General features: G+C 45.2%; 2 protein-coding genes across 2 annotated transcripts in view; both read right to left on the bottom strand.

The window, feature by feature from the left end:
* Positions 1 to 67: 67 nt before the first annotated feature.
* LOC141056126 (V-type proton ATPase subunit e 2) lies at positions 68 to 4,019 on the bottom strand. The gene is made up of 4 exons (XM_073552804.1): positions 3,806 to 4,019; positions 3,014 to 3,061; positions 1,705 to 1,823; positions 68 to 485 (listed from the first exon to the last, which is right to left on the bottom strand). The coding sequence occupies exons 1-3, from the start codon at positions 3,907 to 3,909 to the stop codon at positions 1,730 to 1,732; spliced, it is 246 nt and encodes an 81-aa protein (XP_073408905.1). The 5' UTR covers positions 3,910 to 4,019; the 3' UTR covers positions 68 to 485; positions 1,705 to 1,729.
* Positions 4,020 to 10,819: 6,800 nt separating this feature from the next.
* Positions 10,820 to 16,889, bottom strand: part of COX15 (cytochrome c oxidase assembly homolog COX15) — a 31,149-nt gene continuing 25,079 nt past the window's right edge. Inside the window, exon 10 of the mRNA XM_073552796.1 lies at positions 10,820 to 11,184. Coding sequence (XP_073408897.1) covers positions 11,053 to 11,184 — 132 coding nt within the window. The 3' untranslated portion in view covers positions 10,820 to 11,052. The remainder of the gene's footprint in view (positions 11,185 to 16,889) is intronic.

The raw sequence follows: 16,889 nt of genomic DNA, 5'->3' as shown, positions 1-16,889 counted from the left end.
GGATTTTGTACCATACCACTCCTCCCATGAGGCCGAGCAGCAAAACATCTCAAGCATTATACCAATATAGGGATTTATTGTTATTTATTGCACAATCCACAAATACATTAAATTAATTACATGGGGAGGAGGATCTGAGCCTCCTCTACAGAACACTAAATCCGGGTCACAGACAAGTGGCGCGGGGTGGGGAGTGAACTTATCAAAACTGACGGAGAGAACTTGGCCTAACGATCCTCGACAACAGCTCGGCTTTTATCTCGACCGTTCCCCTTAGAAAGAATAAATAATGTATCATTACCACTGTACTACAATCACACGATCCAGTCCTTGTCCCCAAACCAATGGGAAAGTCACGTAGAACGCGGGACGGATTTGGTTTCCATTTTTTGGTCAACAGATGTACAGGGGCCTGGAAATATTTCTCGAATAGTCCAATAAATAGGGAGATGCAAGAGGGAGACAGGATGACGACGACTGGAAACCTACAATGAGAAAAATAGGTTAGGCACAAAAATCACCAGATACTAGTATGCAAATTGCCTCTTCAGAAAGAAAGAGGACTTTTACTCTACAGCGCCACCTATTGGTAGTAGCGATCCTACAAGTCACAATCAACCCTTTAACGAGTCTTGTAGTATGACTTAGGATACAAGCCAAATCAGAATCTCAATTTGCAGACACAGATACTAGTAGAGATGAGAACAACTGTGAATTTGCAACAAATTCTAAAAAATTCAAAATCTTTGGAGCTCATGTCATAATGATGATTCTTTTGGACTAAAAAAGGGTTAAAGAGGTTGTCCTCTACCCTAACTGATGGCCTGTCCTTATCACTGTTGGATCGGTGGTGCGACACACGGCACTCCCGCTCATCGGCTGGTCCCGGCCAGAACTGCTTAGTTACGCAGTCTGCATAGTGTCCGCGGCCGCGCACTGCACCATCTATTAAAATCAGTAGGGGTGGGTGTGCAGTACCTGCCCGCCGCCACTATTCCACAGCGATCTGGGGGTGTCGGGCGTTGCACTCCCACCAGACTGATGACTTATCTAAGGATAAACCATCAATGTTAAAGTAGTGGACAACCTCTTTAATAAAAAAAAAAAACTTTTTACTTGCCTGTTCTTAGGTTTCCGAAAATTAGTTTTTTTTTTAACCCCTTCCCTCCAGTTAATTGTGTTGCTTCGCTTAGAAGAGAATCTGCAAGTGATCGGCCAAAAATCGAATTTCAGGAGATAATCTTATCTCTAGTAACTAAGCAACTGAATGACCATTGTCCCCAGCAATGAAAAAAGATGTAAAACATTTTTTTTTGCTGGGAGTTGAAGGGTTGTACAGGGTTAACAGGACAGCTAGCGCCACCCCTGTCCATGCCTGGTATTGTAACACAGCCTCATGGTGAAGTGCTCTGCTGGGTGCTCTGTACAAATCCTGTTTTGTTTTTTTTTGGGGGGGGGGGCTTTAAATTAAGTTTCGAACGTGGGATCAAACTTGACGTGAACCCGACCCACGGAGCAACACGTGCCGTCATACGTTCTGCATCCAATGATACATGCCATCATTTTCGGAACATACAGAACCGCACTATGGCCGCGTGTAGGACTCTGTACACCATTGGGACAATCTCTAATTTTGGCTCAAGAAAAAAAAAAAAGCATTAAAATCCACAAAGGCATGAAAAACATAAAAGCCTGATATGTTACCATACAAGCCTGAGCTCCAGCCTCTTCATTCCCACAGGAAGCGCACATACCAAATTGTGTCATTTTTCAACTGTGGTCCAAATAGTGGATTGACTTGGGATAAGATGGTCACCAGCCAACTACAGAGGAAAGGGACAGTCAGGCACTCTCAAGGGTCTCAGAAATATCCAATGCTATACATTATACACCGCCGTGCACCTCTGTCACCTACCCTCCCCATGAATACAGCGCAATATCACCAGCCATTGGGACCTGCATTGACCCCAAGAACTTACTCGGCCTCCGTCAGTACCATAGGTAATGAATTAAAGGGAATCTGTCACCCATTTTTAGTGATGATATGTAAAGATATCACTCAATTGTGCGTCCCACAAGGATTCTATTAGGACTTTTGATTCCCCCTGACCCCGCACCTTTGATGCATAAATACCTTTTTTATCTTGGTTGAGATGTATGTAAATCGCCGCGGTCTGGTCCGATGGGCGGGGCTTATTCGCCTTCTCCCCCCCTCCTTGGCTCGCTGAACGTAATCTTCATCTGTGAATATCACAGATCTGGTAGTTTTTCCACGCTTGCGCAGTATGCTTTGCCCAACTGTGAGCAAACCATATAATCAGTACTGCGCATGTGCCGGTATTTTTCAGCATGCAGCCGGAGTCCAGGAAGAGTGTCCTGCATGTGAAGACTTCTGGGGCATAGATCGCGCTGAAAAATACCGGCGCATGCGCAGTACCGATTATATGCTTTTCCCACAGTTGGGCAAAGCATACTGCGCAAGCGCCGGAGGGCTCTTCAATACACACGCGCAGAAAAACCGGCATCTGTGATATTCACAGATGAAGATTACGTTCAGCAAGCCGAGGAGAGGGGGGGGGGAGAAGGCGAATAAGACCCGCCCATCGGACCGGACCGCAGCGATTTACATGCATCTCAACCAAGATAAAAAAGGTATTTATGCATAAAAGGTGCAGGGTCAGGGGGAATCAAAAGTCCTAATAGAATCCCTATGTGACACACAATTGAATGATATCTTTACATGATATCACTAAAAATGGATGGCAGATTACCTTTAAGCACCGGTGCACATAGTAAAGAGCATTTCACAGCCTCACTGCCGGCATCAATCATGGTACCCAGCAACCACCTATCCATGTACAGGAGGCGGGTCAATGGCCATCAATAGCGTCCTTACTCCTAACAGGGCCGCATTATTGGTCAAGAGGAAGCCACATGTCACAAATAATGACGCTAATCAATGTGTAAACCTCACGTCACAGGAACGCTCGGAGAAAGAAACGAAGATACTTACAACAGATAGCAGCAGACGGCTGTAGTGACCAGCATGGTAATGATCACCCTGAGGGGAAGAAGTTCAATATGAGAGATCTGGAGACACCATACAGCGACATGATTCGAAGAGAGAGGCGGCATTACCAGGGTGAGACGGGTAGATCAGGAGAGCAGACTGTCAGCCGGTACATGTCTCACACTAGTAATGCCCCCTTTCATGTATTATATTGTCTTGTTAAGATCTATGGGCCGGACATAGATCTGCAGCCGCTCATTTACATATTAAGAAAAACATGGAATTCTCTGGAACGAGACATCGGATCGCAGAGATCAATGTAACATTTTATTCCGCTTCCTATGATCGGTGTTCCCATATAGGCGGCTCAGGACGGTGGATCCGACAGACAGATGCCCTTTAAGTCACATCGGGATTAGTGACGGTTGTGAGTATTTGCATTATGTTGGAACTACACAAGATAAAGCACAATAATGACACTATTGATTTCATTGTGTTGATTACTCTTCAAATATTTACATTCAAGCTATAATTCTCTGCTGCCTCATAGTATCCGGAGAAAGACGCAGCAGAGGCGATGCGGTCACCGTGCGCTCAGTCAGCTCTGCTACATCTGGGTGTTCGGTGCAATCATGGGGTCTGCAGACCTGGTATGGAGGTCACTGCTGCCCATCACAGACAGCACTACGACCGCCATGATTAATGCAGGGATGATGCCACTGGTGTGGGACTGCAGGTCTCAGCATACAGCAGTCTATGGCGGCAGTGATCAGGTGTAACCAGGGCCCCTCTTACCCTCTGTTGGGCCCTTTCGGGACGAACCACGGGGCGGCGATGCCGACGATGCCCCAGAAGGTGGTGAAGATGATCATGGGCACGGTGAAGGAGTGCGCGGTCATCGCGGATCAGTGGCGGCTGCTGCAGTCACCGTCGGGAATGGAACGCGACACTGTATCACCGCCGACACCTGCACTTCCGCTCTGCTCGCCTGCCATTGGCTGCCGCTCCTCTCCCGGACGGATCCTATTGGCTGAGCCGAGGGTCAGCACAGAGAGAGCAGTGATTCCTCCTCATCCAGGAGCATCATGTCCTCCAGCGAGGTATCTGCAGCCTGGGGAACCACAACTCCCAGCATCCTCCAGAGAGGTATCTGCAGCCTGGGGAACCACAACTCCCAGCATCCTCCAGAGAGGTATCTGCAGCCTGGGGAACCACAACTCCCAGCATCCTCCAGAGAGGTATCTGCAGCCTGGGGAACCACAACTCCCAGCATCCTCCAGAGAGGTATCTGCAGCCTGGGGAACCACAACTCCCAGCATCCTCCAGAGAGGTATCTGCAGCCTGGGGAACCACAACTCCCAGCATCCTCCAGAGAGGTATCTGCAGCCTGGGGAACCACAACTCCCAGCATCCTCCAGAGAGGTATCTGCAGCCTGGGGAACCACAACTCCCAGCATCCTCCAGAGAGGTATCTGCAGCCTGGGGAACCACAACTCCCAGCATCCTCCAGATGCGGCCCTCCAAAGAAGTGCAGGCAGCAAATCAATCTCCACTGTGTCTCCAGAGTCTGTCACATGTGCTCAGTGTGAACCTGCTTTCATCTGTGAAGAGCACAGGGCGCCAGTGGCGAATTTGCCAATCCTGGTGTTCTGTGGCAAATGCCAAGCGTCCTGCACGGTGTTGGGCTGTGAGCACAACCCCCATCTGTGGACATCGGGCCCTCAGACCATCCTCACGGAGTCGGTTTCTAATTGTTTGTGCAGACACATGCACATTTGTGGCCTGCTGGAGGTCATTTTGCTGGGCTCTGGCAGTGCTCCTCCTGTTCCTCCTTGCACAAAGGCTGAGGTAGCGGTCCTGCTGCTGGGTTGTTGCCCTCCTACAGCCCCCTCCACGTCTCCTGGTGTACTGGCCTGTCTCCTGGTAGCGCCTCCAGCCTCTGGACACTACGCTGACAGACACAGCAAACCTTCTTGCCACACATTGATGTGCCATCCTGGATGAGCTGCTCTACCTGAGCCACTTGTGTGTATTGTAGAGTCCTTCTCATGCTACCACGAGTGTGAAAGCACAACCAACATTCAAGTGACCAAAACATCAGCCAGAAAGCATTGGTACTGAGATGTGGTCTGTGGTCCCCACCTGCAGAACCACTCCTTTATTGAGGGTGTCTTGATAATTGCCAATAATTTCCATGAGAACTTTATTCTCATTTGCACAAGGAAAGACTAGAAGCAATGGGATGAAGCTGAATGGGAGGAGACACAGATTAGATATTAGAAAAAACTTTTTGACAGAGTGATCAATGAGTGGAACAGACTGCCACGAGAAGTGGTGAGTTCTCCTTCAATGGAAGTCTTCAAACAGAGGCTGGACAGACATCTAACTGGGATGATTTAGCGAATCCTGCTTTGAGCAGGGGGTTGGACCAGATGGCCCAGGAGGTCCCTTCCAACTCTATGATTCTATCTGTTGTCTATTCCATTTGCACAACAGCATGTGAAATTGATTGTCAGTCAGTGTTGCTTCCTAAGTGGACAGTTTGATTTCACAGAAGCTGGAATCACTTGGAGTTATAGTCTGTTGTTTAAGTGTTCCCTTTATTTTTTTGAGCAGTGTATGAGGTGCATGGAGAATTTGAAAAGACATTTGTCTGACAGTGACTGCAAAGCCAGAGATCCCCAACCCTAAGACTCAAACAGAAGGGTAGAAACATCAAAGTATAAAAAGTGATTTATTTTTTTTTTGCAAAAAATACTGCGACCTTTTGCTTGAAATGAACATGTTAGTGATGCAATGTGCATCACTAACAAGACATTGGGGGCAGTTTAATAGCAAAAAAAAAAAAAAAGGATGTAACAGTTTCCCTTTAACCCCTTCACCCCCAAGGGTGGTTTGCACGTTCATGACCGGGCCAATTTTTACAATTCTGACCACTGTCCCTTTATGAGGTCATAACTCTGGAACGCTTCCATGGATCCCAGTGATTCTGACATTGTTTTCTCGTGACATATTGTACTTCATGTTACTGGTAAAATTTCATTCAAATAACTTGCGTTTATTTGTGAAAAAAACGGAAATTTGGCAAAAATTTTGAAAATTTCGCAATTTTCCAACTTTGAATTTTTATGCCCTTAAATCACAGAGATACGGCACACAAAAAACTTGATAACTAACATTTCCCACATGTTTACTTTACATCAGCACAATTTTGGAACCAAAATTTTTTTTTGTTAGGAAGTTATAAGGGTTAAAAGTTGACCAGCGATTTCTAATTTTTACAACACCATTTTATTTTTAGGACCACATCACATTTGAAACCACTTTGAGGGGTCTATATGATAGAAAATACCCAAAAGTGACACCATTCTAAAAACTGCACCCCTTAAGGTGCTCAAAACCACATTCAAGAAGTTTATTAACCCTTTAGGTGCGTCACAGGAATTTTTTTTAATATTTAAAAAAAAATGAACATCTAACTTTTTTTCACAAAAAAAGTACTTCAGGTTCAATTTTTTTTATTTTACCAAGGGTAACAGGAGAAATTGGACTGCAAAAGTTATTGTGCAATTTGTCCTGAGTACGCTGATACCTGATTTGTGGGGGGAATCACTGTTTCGGCGCATGGCAGAGCTCAGAATGGAAGGAGCGCCGTTTGACTTTTTCAATGCAAAATTGGCTGGAATTCAGATCGGACGCCATGTCACGTTTGGAGAGTCCCTGATGTACCTAAACAGTGGAAACCCCCTACAAGTGACCCCATTTTGGAAACTAGACCCCCCAAGGAACTTATCTAGATATGTGGTGAGAACTTTGAACCCACAAGGGCTTTACAGAAGTTTATAACGTACAGCGGTACAATTAAAAAAATCATATTTTTTCCACAAAAATGATCTTTTCACCCCAATTTTTATTTTCCCAAGGGTAACAGGACCCTAAAAGTTATTGTGCAATTTGTCCTGAGTATGCCGATACCCCACATGTGGGGGTAAACCACTATTTGGGCGCATGGCAGAGCTCGGAAGGCAAGCAGCGCCATTTGACGTTTTTGGCTGGAATTGAGATCGGACATCATGTCGCGATTGGAAAACCCCTGATGTACCAAAACAGTGGAAACCCCCCACAAATGACACCATTTTGGAAACTAGACCCCCTAAGGAACTTATCTAGATGTGTGGTGAGAACTTTGAACCCCCAAGGGCTTCACAGAAGTTTATAACATAAAGCCGTACAATTAAAAAATCATATTTTTTCCACAAAAATGATCTTTTCACCCTCAATTCTTATTTTTCCAAGGGTAACAGCACCCTAAAAGTTATTGTGCAATTTGTTCTGAGTACGCTGATACCCCACATGTGGGGGTAAACCACTATTTGGGCGCATGGCAGAGCTCGGAAGGGAAGCAGCGCCATTTGACGTTTTTGGCTGGAATTGAGATCGGACACCATGTCGCGATTGGAAAACCCCTGATGTACCTAAACAGTGGAAACCCCTCACAAATGACACCATTTTGGAAACTAGACCCCCTAAGGAACTTATCTAGATGTGTGGTGAGAACTTTGAACCCCCCAGTGCTTCACAGAAGTTTATAACGCCCGGGCGTGAAAATAAAACATTCGTATTTTTTCCAGAAACATGATCTTTTAGTCACCATTTTTTTTTATTTTCCCAAGGGTAACAGGAGAAATTAGACCCCAAAAGTTGTTGTCCAATTTGTCCTGAGTATGCTGATACCCCATATGTGGGAGAAAACTACTGTATGGACACACGTCGGGGCTCGGAAGGGAAGTAGTGACGTTTTGGAATGCAGACATTGATGGAATGGTCTGCGGGTGTCATGTTGCCTTTGGAGAGCCCCTAATGTACCTAAACAGTGGAAACCCCCCACAAATGACCCCATTTTGAAAACTAGACCCCCTAAGGAACTTATCTAGATGTGAGGTGAGCACTTTGAACCCCCAAGGGCTTCACAGAAGTTTATAATGCCAGGGCATGAAAATAAAAATATCGTATTTTTTCCACAAACATGATCAATTAGTCCCCAATTTTTTCATTTTCCCAAGGGTAACAGGAGAAATTGGACCCCAAAAGTTGTTGTCCAGTTTGTCATGAGTACGCTGACACCCCATATGTGGGAGAAAACTACTGTATGGACACACGTCGGGGCTCGGAAGTGAAGCAGTGCCATTTTGGAATGCAGACTTTGATGGAATGGTCTGCGGGTGTCATGTGCGTTTGGAGAGCCCCTGATGTACCTAAACTATTGAAACTGCCCACAAGTGACCCCATTTTGGACACTAGACCCCCCCACGGAACTTATCTAGATGTGTGGTGAGCACTTTGAACCCCCAAGTGCTTCACAGAAGTTTATAACGCTCGGACATGAAAATAAAAAAATCATTTTTTTCCACAAAAATGATGTTTTTGCCCCCAATTTTTTATTTTCCCAAGGGTAACAGGAGAAATTGGTCCCCAAAAATTGTTTTGCAATTTGTCCTGAGTAGGCTGATACCCTACATGTGGGGGTAAAACACTGTTTGGGCGTATGGCAGAGCTTGGAAGGGAAGGAGCACCATATGACTTTTTCAACTCAGAATTGGCTGGAATTGAGATCAGACGCAATGTTGCATTTGGAGAGCCCCTGATGTTCCCAAACAGTGGAAACCCCCCAATTCTAACTCCAACCCGAACCCCAACACACCCCTAACCCTAATCTCAGCCCTAACCCTAGCCATAACCCTAGCCCTAACCCTAATGGAAAAATGGAAATAAATTCCTTTTTTTTAATTTTATTATTTTTCCCTAACTAAGGGGGTGATAACGGGGGGTTTGATTTACTATTTATGGCGGTTTTTATGTTTGGCAGCTGTCGCACGCTGAAAGACGCTTTTTATTGTAAAAATAGTTTTTGCATCACCACATATTGAGAGCTATAATTTTTCCGTATTTTGACCCACCGAGTCATGTGAGGTCTTATTTTTTGCGGGACGAGTTGACATTTTTATTGGTACCATTTTCGGGCACGTGACATTTTTTGATCGCTTTTTATTCCGATTTTTGGGACGCAGAATGAACAAAAACCAGCGCTTCATGAATTTCTTTTGGGGGGGGTGCTTTTACACCGTTCCGCGTGCGGTAAAATTGATAAAGCGGTTTTATTCTTCGGGTCAGTACGGTTACAGCGATACCTCATTTAGGTCGTTTTTTTATGTTTTGTCGGTTTTATGCAATGAAAACTATTTTATATAAAAAATAATTATTTTTTGCTTCGTTTTTTATTTTTATTTTTTAAGGGGTTCGCTAAAGGGGTTAACTAATGGGACAGTTTTATAGGGTGGGTCGTTACGGATGCGGCGATACCTAATATGTGTACTTTTATTGTTTTGGGTTTTTTTTATTTTCAAAAAATGAATTTATTGGGGAATATTTTTTTTTTTTCTTACTAATTTATTTGGCGATTTTTTTAAATTATTTTTACACTTTTTTTTAGTTTTTTTTTTACTTTATTACATAGTCCCAGGTGGGACATCACTGTCCTGTGACAGATCGCTGATCTGTCACATCACAGATCACTGTGACAGATCAGCAATCTGTCACAGGCATTGAAGAAGACTTCCTCTTGCCTGCGCTTTGCAGGCACTGAGGAAGCCAGCTTCCTGCAGGCCCCCGTCGCCATCTTGGATTCGGGGGCCTGGAGGAAAGGAGTCCCCCGCAGCAGCGCTGCACATTGCGCTGCCGTGGGGGGCTCAGGGAAGCACGGAGGGAGCCCCCTCCCTGCCGATGCTTCCCTTTAACTCCCGGTACACCGCGATCGTGTTTGATCGCGGTGTGCAAGGGGTTAACGTGTCGGGGGCGGTCCGTGACCGCCCCTGACACATTGTGCCGGGTGTCAGCTGTGAAAATCAGCTGACACCCGGCCGCGATCAGCGGCGCTCACCACGTGGGCGCCGCTGATCGCGGTAGACGTACTATCCCGTCCATGGGCATAGGGGCCCGGGTCCCATGGACGGGATAGTACGTCTCATGTCAGAAAGGGGTTAAAAAGCAAGAGCTATTGCAAAATTACTTCGATGCATTGAGACAGTAAAAAAAATAAATTGTTGTGAATGTCTTTACTCACCAGATTAGTCACCAGATTCCACAATACAAACTGCATGCTTACTAACTAGATATTAGGTCTGATGAGGCTAGAGTACTTACTTTATGTATATAAGAATCACTCTAATACTTTATGGAAGTTTAGCTTACTCTCTGCCTATCTAGCTTGACTGACAGCTCCTCAGTGTCCCTCCTCCCTGCTGAGACCTGACACTGCTCAGTACAAGCTGCAGCTGTCAGTCAGGCTGGGTGAGTAGAGAATTGTCCTATGTAGTAGAGGAGCTCAGCTAAGCAGTTAAGGGTATATCCGACTAGATGTTTGTTCAATGTTTTCATTAATATCCACCAAAAATGTGACAGCAGCTGTGGAGTATAATATAGCGTTTAGATCAAAATCTGTACAATGTAGGTAGTTAAAAGGGTTGGACCTGGTGAGGGTGAGTAAAGAATGGCTTTTTTTTTTTTTAATAAGAAACTTCACCTGGGGACCAAGATTTTCTGAAGGGGACAACCCTTTTAAAGTTACGATAGTTGAGAGGTAACACTATTATGCATCTGTATCATCAATAGCATATGTTATTCTATTACTTTTTTATTTGGACTCTGCAAAATTAAGATTTGGCAAAGAACATGAAAATGCATATATGTAAAGAAAAATGCTATAAAAATAAAACATTACATTTTAGAAAGAAAACAAGGCAAAACTGTAAATCATTTATGGGCCAGATAAGAAATCGTCTTTATTTAGAAAAGAATAAAAGAGAAAAAAAAAAAAAAAACCTTTTCCACCATGGATAAATAGTCATATTGAAAAATGTTTTCATAATTCCAAATAAAAAAAAAAAAAAAAAAATTATATATATATATATATATATATATATATATATATATATATATATATATATATATATATATATATATAATATATTTCCACTTCTCGGCTACTACTTTGGAAGACGCCGGAGTTCGTTCATGAGCCAGATAGCCATACTGAGGAGAGCGAGCGAGCCGGACTGGTGGGTAGCAGCTAGAGATGTAGGGACGTACAAGAGCAGCGTGCTGATGCCCAATGTGACCTGAGAAGAAAGAAGAAACATTATAAGGTCGGACTGGATTGTCCTAAACTATTAACCCCTATGTATATGTAACTCATGCGTCAGGTGCAGGTGTATGAAGCAGGCTCAGGAGCAGAGAATGCACCACAACCCGCAGATGATGGCTGTGCTATACAGCCGACATCTGCCTCTAACAACAGTGAGCGGCGCTAATTACCATCTCTCCCGTTTATCCTCTTAAATGTGGTTTTCACTCAATTCAAGTGGTATTAAAAAGGAGCGTGATCCGGCCCAAACGTCTTTTGGGCTCTCATTGCCCCTCACCATTTAACGGTTCTCTTTTTTCCCAATTTTTCAGTATAATAAATGGTGTGATTTCTAACAAGCTGCAGCGTTAAGGGGTTAAGTGCATTTACTAATGAAATTTTTAGCCTAAAAACAGGATGAGTAAATGTCTAGTCCAGGAGTCCTCAAACTGCGGCCCGCCGAGGACTTTTATCCGGTTCCTGGCCAGGCCGACATTGAACTGCACTGCAGTTCAACGCCGGCGGGCCCTGTAATCGCAGGTGGGACGAGGTGCCGAGGAAAGGCATTGCGCAGCCCTCCGTATGCAGCACAGTGCACACAGACGACGTGACTGTCATCACGCCGCCTGTGCCGGAAGAAGACGGAGATGAGCGGGCGCCTCTTTAGAGCAGCGGGGGACATAGGCGAGTACTCTTTTTTTTTTTTTTAACGCCGGGTCCTATTGGGGACATTTACTTACTGGACCTGCGCTGCCTATTGGGGACCTGTGCTACCTTTTGGGGACATTGTCCTGCCTATTGGGGACCTGTGCTGCTTATTGGGGACATTTACCTGCATTTTAGGGACCAATGCTGCCTATTGGGGATTCTGGCAGCACACCAGTCTGAGCATGAGGTAAAAGTGGAGTTCCACCAATATGGTCACTGATCAGGCTGCATTGATGGGCACTAATCAGACTGCATATATGGGCACTGATCAGACTGCATATATGGGCACTGATCAGACTGCATATATGGGCACTAATCAGACTGCATTCATGGGCACTAATCAGGCTGCATATATGGGCACTAATCAGGCTGCATATATGGGCACTGATCAGACTGCATATATGGGCACTGATCAGGCTGCATATATGGGCACTAATAAGACTGCATTGATGGGCACTGATCAGGCTGCATTGATGGGCACTGATCAGACTGCATTGATGGGCACTGATCAGGCTGCATTGATGGGCACTGATCAGGCTGCATATATGGGCACTAATCATACTGCATTCATGGGCACTGATCAGGCTGCATATATGGGCACTAATCAGGCTGCATATATGGGCACTAATCAGGCTGCATATATGGGCACTAATCATACTGCATTGATGGGCACTGATCAGGCTGCATTGATGGGCACTGATCAGGCTGCATATATGGGCACTAATCATACTGCATTGATGGGCACTGATCAGACTACATTGATGGGCACTGATCAGACTGCATATATGGGCACTAATCATACTGCATTCATGGGCACTGATCAGGCTGCATATATGGGCACTAATCAGGCTGCATATATGGGCACTAATCATACTGCATTGATGGGCACTGATCAGGCTGCATTGATGGGCACTGATCAGGCTGCATTGATGGGCACTGATCAGGCTGCATTGATGGGCACTGATCAGGCTGCATTGATGGGCACTGATCAGGCTGCATTGATGGGCACTGATCAGGCTGCATATATGGGCACTGATCAGGCTGCATATATGGGCACTAATCAGACTGCATTGATGGGCACTGATCAGGCTGCATTGATGGGCACTGATCAGACTGCATTGATGGGCACTGATCAGATGCATTGATGGGCACTGATCAGACTGCATTGATGGGCACTGATCAGACTGCATTGATGGGCACTGATCAGACTGCATATATGGGCACTAATCATACTGCATTCATGGGCACTGATCAGACTGCATTGATGGGCACTGATCAGATGCATTGATGGGCACTGATCAGACTGCATTGATGGGCACTGATCAGACTGCATATATGGGCACTAATCATACTGCATTCATGGGCACTGATCAGGCTGCATATATGGGCACTAATCAGGCTGCATATATGGGCACTAATCATACTGCATTGATGGGCACTGATCAGGCTGCATTGATGGGCACTGATCAGGCTGCATATATGGGCACTAATCATACTGCATTGATGGGCACTGATCAGACTGCATTGATGGGCACTGATCAGATGCATTGATGGGCACTGATCAGACTGCATTGATGGGCACTGATCAGACTGCATTGATGGGCACTAATCATACTGCATTCATGGGCACTGATCAGGCTGCATATATGGGCACTAATCAGGCTGCATATATGGGCACTAATACTGCATTGATGGGCACTGATCAGGCTGCATTGATGGGCACTGATCAGGCTGCATTGATGGGCACTGATCAGGCTGCATTGATGGGCACTGATCAGGCTGCATTGATGGGCACTGATCAGGCTGCATTGATAGGCACTGATCAGGCTGCATTGATGGGCACTGATCAGGCTGCATTGATGGGCACTGATCAGGCTGCATATATGGGCACTGATCAGGCTGCATATATGGGCACTGATCAGGCTGCATATATGGGCACTGATCAGGCTGCATATATGGGCACTGATCAGGCTGCATATATGGGCACTGATCAGGCTGCATATATGGGCACTGATCAGGCTGCATTGAAGGGCACTGATCAGGCTGCATTGATGGGCACTGATCAGGCTGCATTGATGGGCACTGATCAGGCTGCATTGATGGGCACTAATCAGACTCCATTGATGGGCACTAATCAGACTGCATTGATAGGCACTGATCAGACTGCATATATGGGCACTAATCATACTGCATTCATGGGCACTGATCAGGCTGCATATATGGGCACTAATCAGGCTGCATATATGGGCACTGATCAGGCTACATATATGGGCACTGATCAGGCTGCATATATGGGCACTAATCAGACTGCATATATGGGCACTAATCAGACTGCATATATGGGCACTAATCAGACTGCATATATGGGCACTAGGGTGACCGCAAAAAAATCGATGTCGGAATTTTGTCCGTCTGGACCCCACAAAACGATTCCCCTTTCCAGATATTGAGATAGCCAAAATTTAAGCACGATCAAACGACGATAACCCGTGCCGCTCGTCGCTCAAAGTTTGAAAAAATCCAAATTGAGGTTTTTTAAGATTTAGGTATTTTGCATAGTCTGTTAGACTATAAAGAATGTGACAACAACATTGCAGAAATAGCCCTGACCAAATTTTCGAACCATTTGTGGTATTTGAATGCAGAGTTGGTGGGATTATCGTTTTTTGATCCCACCATTACAGACAATGAAAAGTTGTTAATGGCTAATAAATTGCTCAGTAGCACAGATGAACCATCAGAGCACGCTAGGGTTGTAAAGCCAAAAGTTAGGAAAGAAAAATTAAAAGAGGTAGGAAGTATCCGACTTTAACGACCTTCTGACAAAAGATGAAGAACAAAAGCAATATGTCCTGCAAGTTGTAAGCAAATGCCGAGCATTATATTCTGACGTTTCAAAAATTACTTTAACAAAAGCTCTAGAATAGATTAGATAACTATGTAAAATTATCAACTCATGTAGGTTAGCGTGCTCTGATGGTTCATATGTGCTACTGAGCAATTTATTAGCCATTAACAACATTTTATTGTCTGTAATGGTGGGATCAAAAAACGATAATCCCACCAACTCTGCATTCAAATACCAAAAATGGTTTGAAAATTTGGTCAGGGCTATTTCTGCAATGTTGTTGTCACATTCTTTATAGTCTAACAGACTATGCAAAATACCTAAATCTTAAAAAACCTCAATTTGGATTTTTTCAAACTTTGAGCGACGAGCGGCACGGGTTAACGTCGTTTGATCGAGCTCAAATTTTGGCTCTCTCAATATCTGGAAAGGGGAATCGTTTTGTGGGGTCCAGACGGACAAGATTCCAACATTTTTTCCCCCCCATATGAGATCCGGTCACCCTAATGGGCACTGATCAGACTGCATATATGGGCACTGATCAGGCTGCATTGATGGGCACTGATCAGGCTGCATTGATGGGCACTGATCAGGCTGCATTGATGGGAACTGATCAGGCTGCATTGATGGGCACTGGTCAGGCTGCATTGATGGGCACTGGTCAGGCTGCATTGATGGGCACTGGTCAGGCTGCATTGATGGGCACTGATCAGACTGCATTGATGGGCACTGATCAGGCTGCATTGATGGGCACTGGTCAGGCTGCATTGATGGGCACTGATCAGGCTGCATTGATGGGCACTGATCAGGCTGCATTGATGGGCACTGATCAGGCTGCATTGATGGGCACTGATCAGGCTGCATTGATGGGCACTGATCAGGCTGCATTGATGGGCACTGATCAGGCTGCATTGATGGGCACTGATCAGGCTGCATTGATGGGCACTGGTCAGGCTGCATTGATGGGCACTGATCAGGCTGCATTGATGGGCACTGATCAGGCTGCATTGATGGGCACTGATCAGGCTGCATTGATGGGCACTGATCAGGCTGCATTGATGGGCACTGGTCAGGCTGCATTGATGGGCACTGGTCAGACTGCATATATGGGCACTAATCAGACTGCATATATGGGCACTAATCAGACTGCATATATGGGCACTAATCAGACTGCATATATGGGCACTAATCAGACTGCATATATGGGCACTAATCAGACTGCATTGATGGGCACTAATCAGACTGCATTGACGGGCACTAATCAGACTGCATTGACGGGCACTAATCAGACTGCATTGATGGGCACTAATCAGACTGCATTGATGGGCACTAATCAGACTACATTGATGGGCACTAATCAGACTGCATTGATGGGCACTAATCAGACTGCATTGATGGGCACTGATGAGACTGCATTGATGGGCACTGATCAGTCTGCATTGATGGGCACTGATCAGGCTGCATTGATGGGCACTGATCAGGCTGCATTGATGGGCACTGATCAGACTGCATTGATGGGCACTGATCAGACTGCATTGATGGGCACTGATCAGGCTGCATTGATGGGCACTGATCAGGCTGCATTGATGGGCACTGGTCAGGCTGCATTGATGGGCACTGGTCAGGCTGCATTGTTGGGCACTGGTCAGACTGCATTGTTGAGCAATGCAGTCTGTATGTCTGAGGGGGAATTTTATTGCTGGTATATTGTTTTTGTAGCACTGTATATATGTTGGTATTTTACTAATAGCAATTTTGAATCCCTAGGAAACAATGATATTAAGAAAGAGAAAAAATTGACTCGAAGTGTAGGATATTCGAAGAACCCAAAAAACAGGATTTTTGGGTGCTTACCGTAAAGTCTGTTTCTCGGAGCCTTCATTGGGGGACACAGGAACCATGGTTGTATGCTGCTGCCACTAGGAGGCTGACACTATACACTGAAAAAGGTTAGCTCCTCCTCCGCAGTATACACCCCACCGACCGGCACTAATTTCGTCAGTTAGTGAGAAAGCAGTAGGTGAAGTAACAAAACAGAATGAAAACAGAACTGACAACTGTAATCAACAAACAACATAAGAACAGGAGTTGCAGAACATGGGAGGGTGCTGTGTCCCCCAATGAAGGCTCCGAGAAACATTTTA

This window comes from Dendrobates tinctorius, unplaced genomic scaffold (assembly GCF_039654945.1).
Source record: "Dendrobates tinctorius isolate UK_male_01 unplaced genomic scaffold, ASM3965494v1 ptg000196l, whole genome shotgun sequence".
In the NCBI taxonomy this organism is placed as follows: domain Eukaryota; kingdom Metazoa; phylum Chordata; class Amphibia; order Anura; family Dendrobatidae; genus Dendrobates; species Dendrobates tinctorius.
This window is presented reverse-complemented; position numbering and strand designations above follow the sequence as displayed.

Coding starts and splice junctions, on each gene's coding strand:
- LOC141056126 (XM_073552804.1), bottom strand. CDS start 3,909: ATGACCGCGCACTCCTTCACCGTGCCCATGATCATCTTCACCACCTTC. Junction 3,062..3,805: donor CCGAAAGGGCCCAACAGAGG/GTAAGAGGGGCC, acceptor TCTTCCCCTCAG/GGTGATCATTACCATGCTGG. Junction 1,824..3,013: donor GCCGTCTGCTGCTATCTGTT/GTAAGTATCTTC, acceptor TTTCCTCTGTAG/TTGGCTGGTGACCATCTTAT.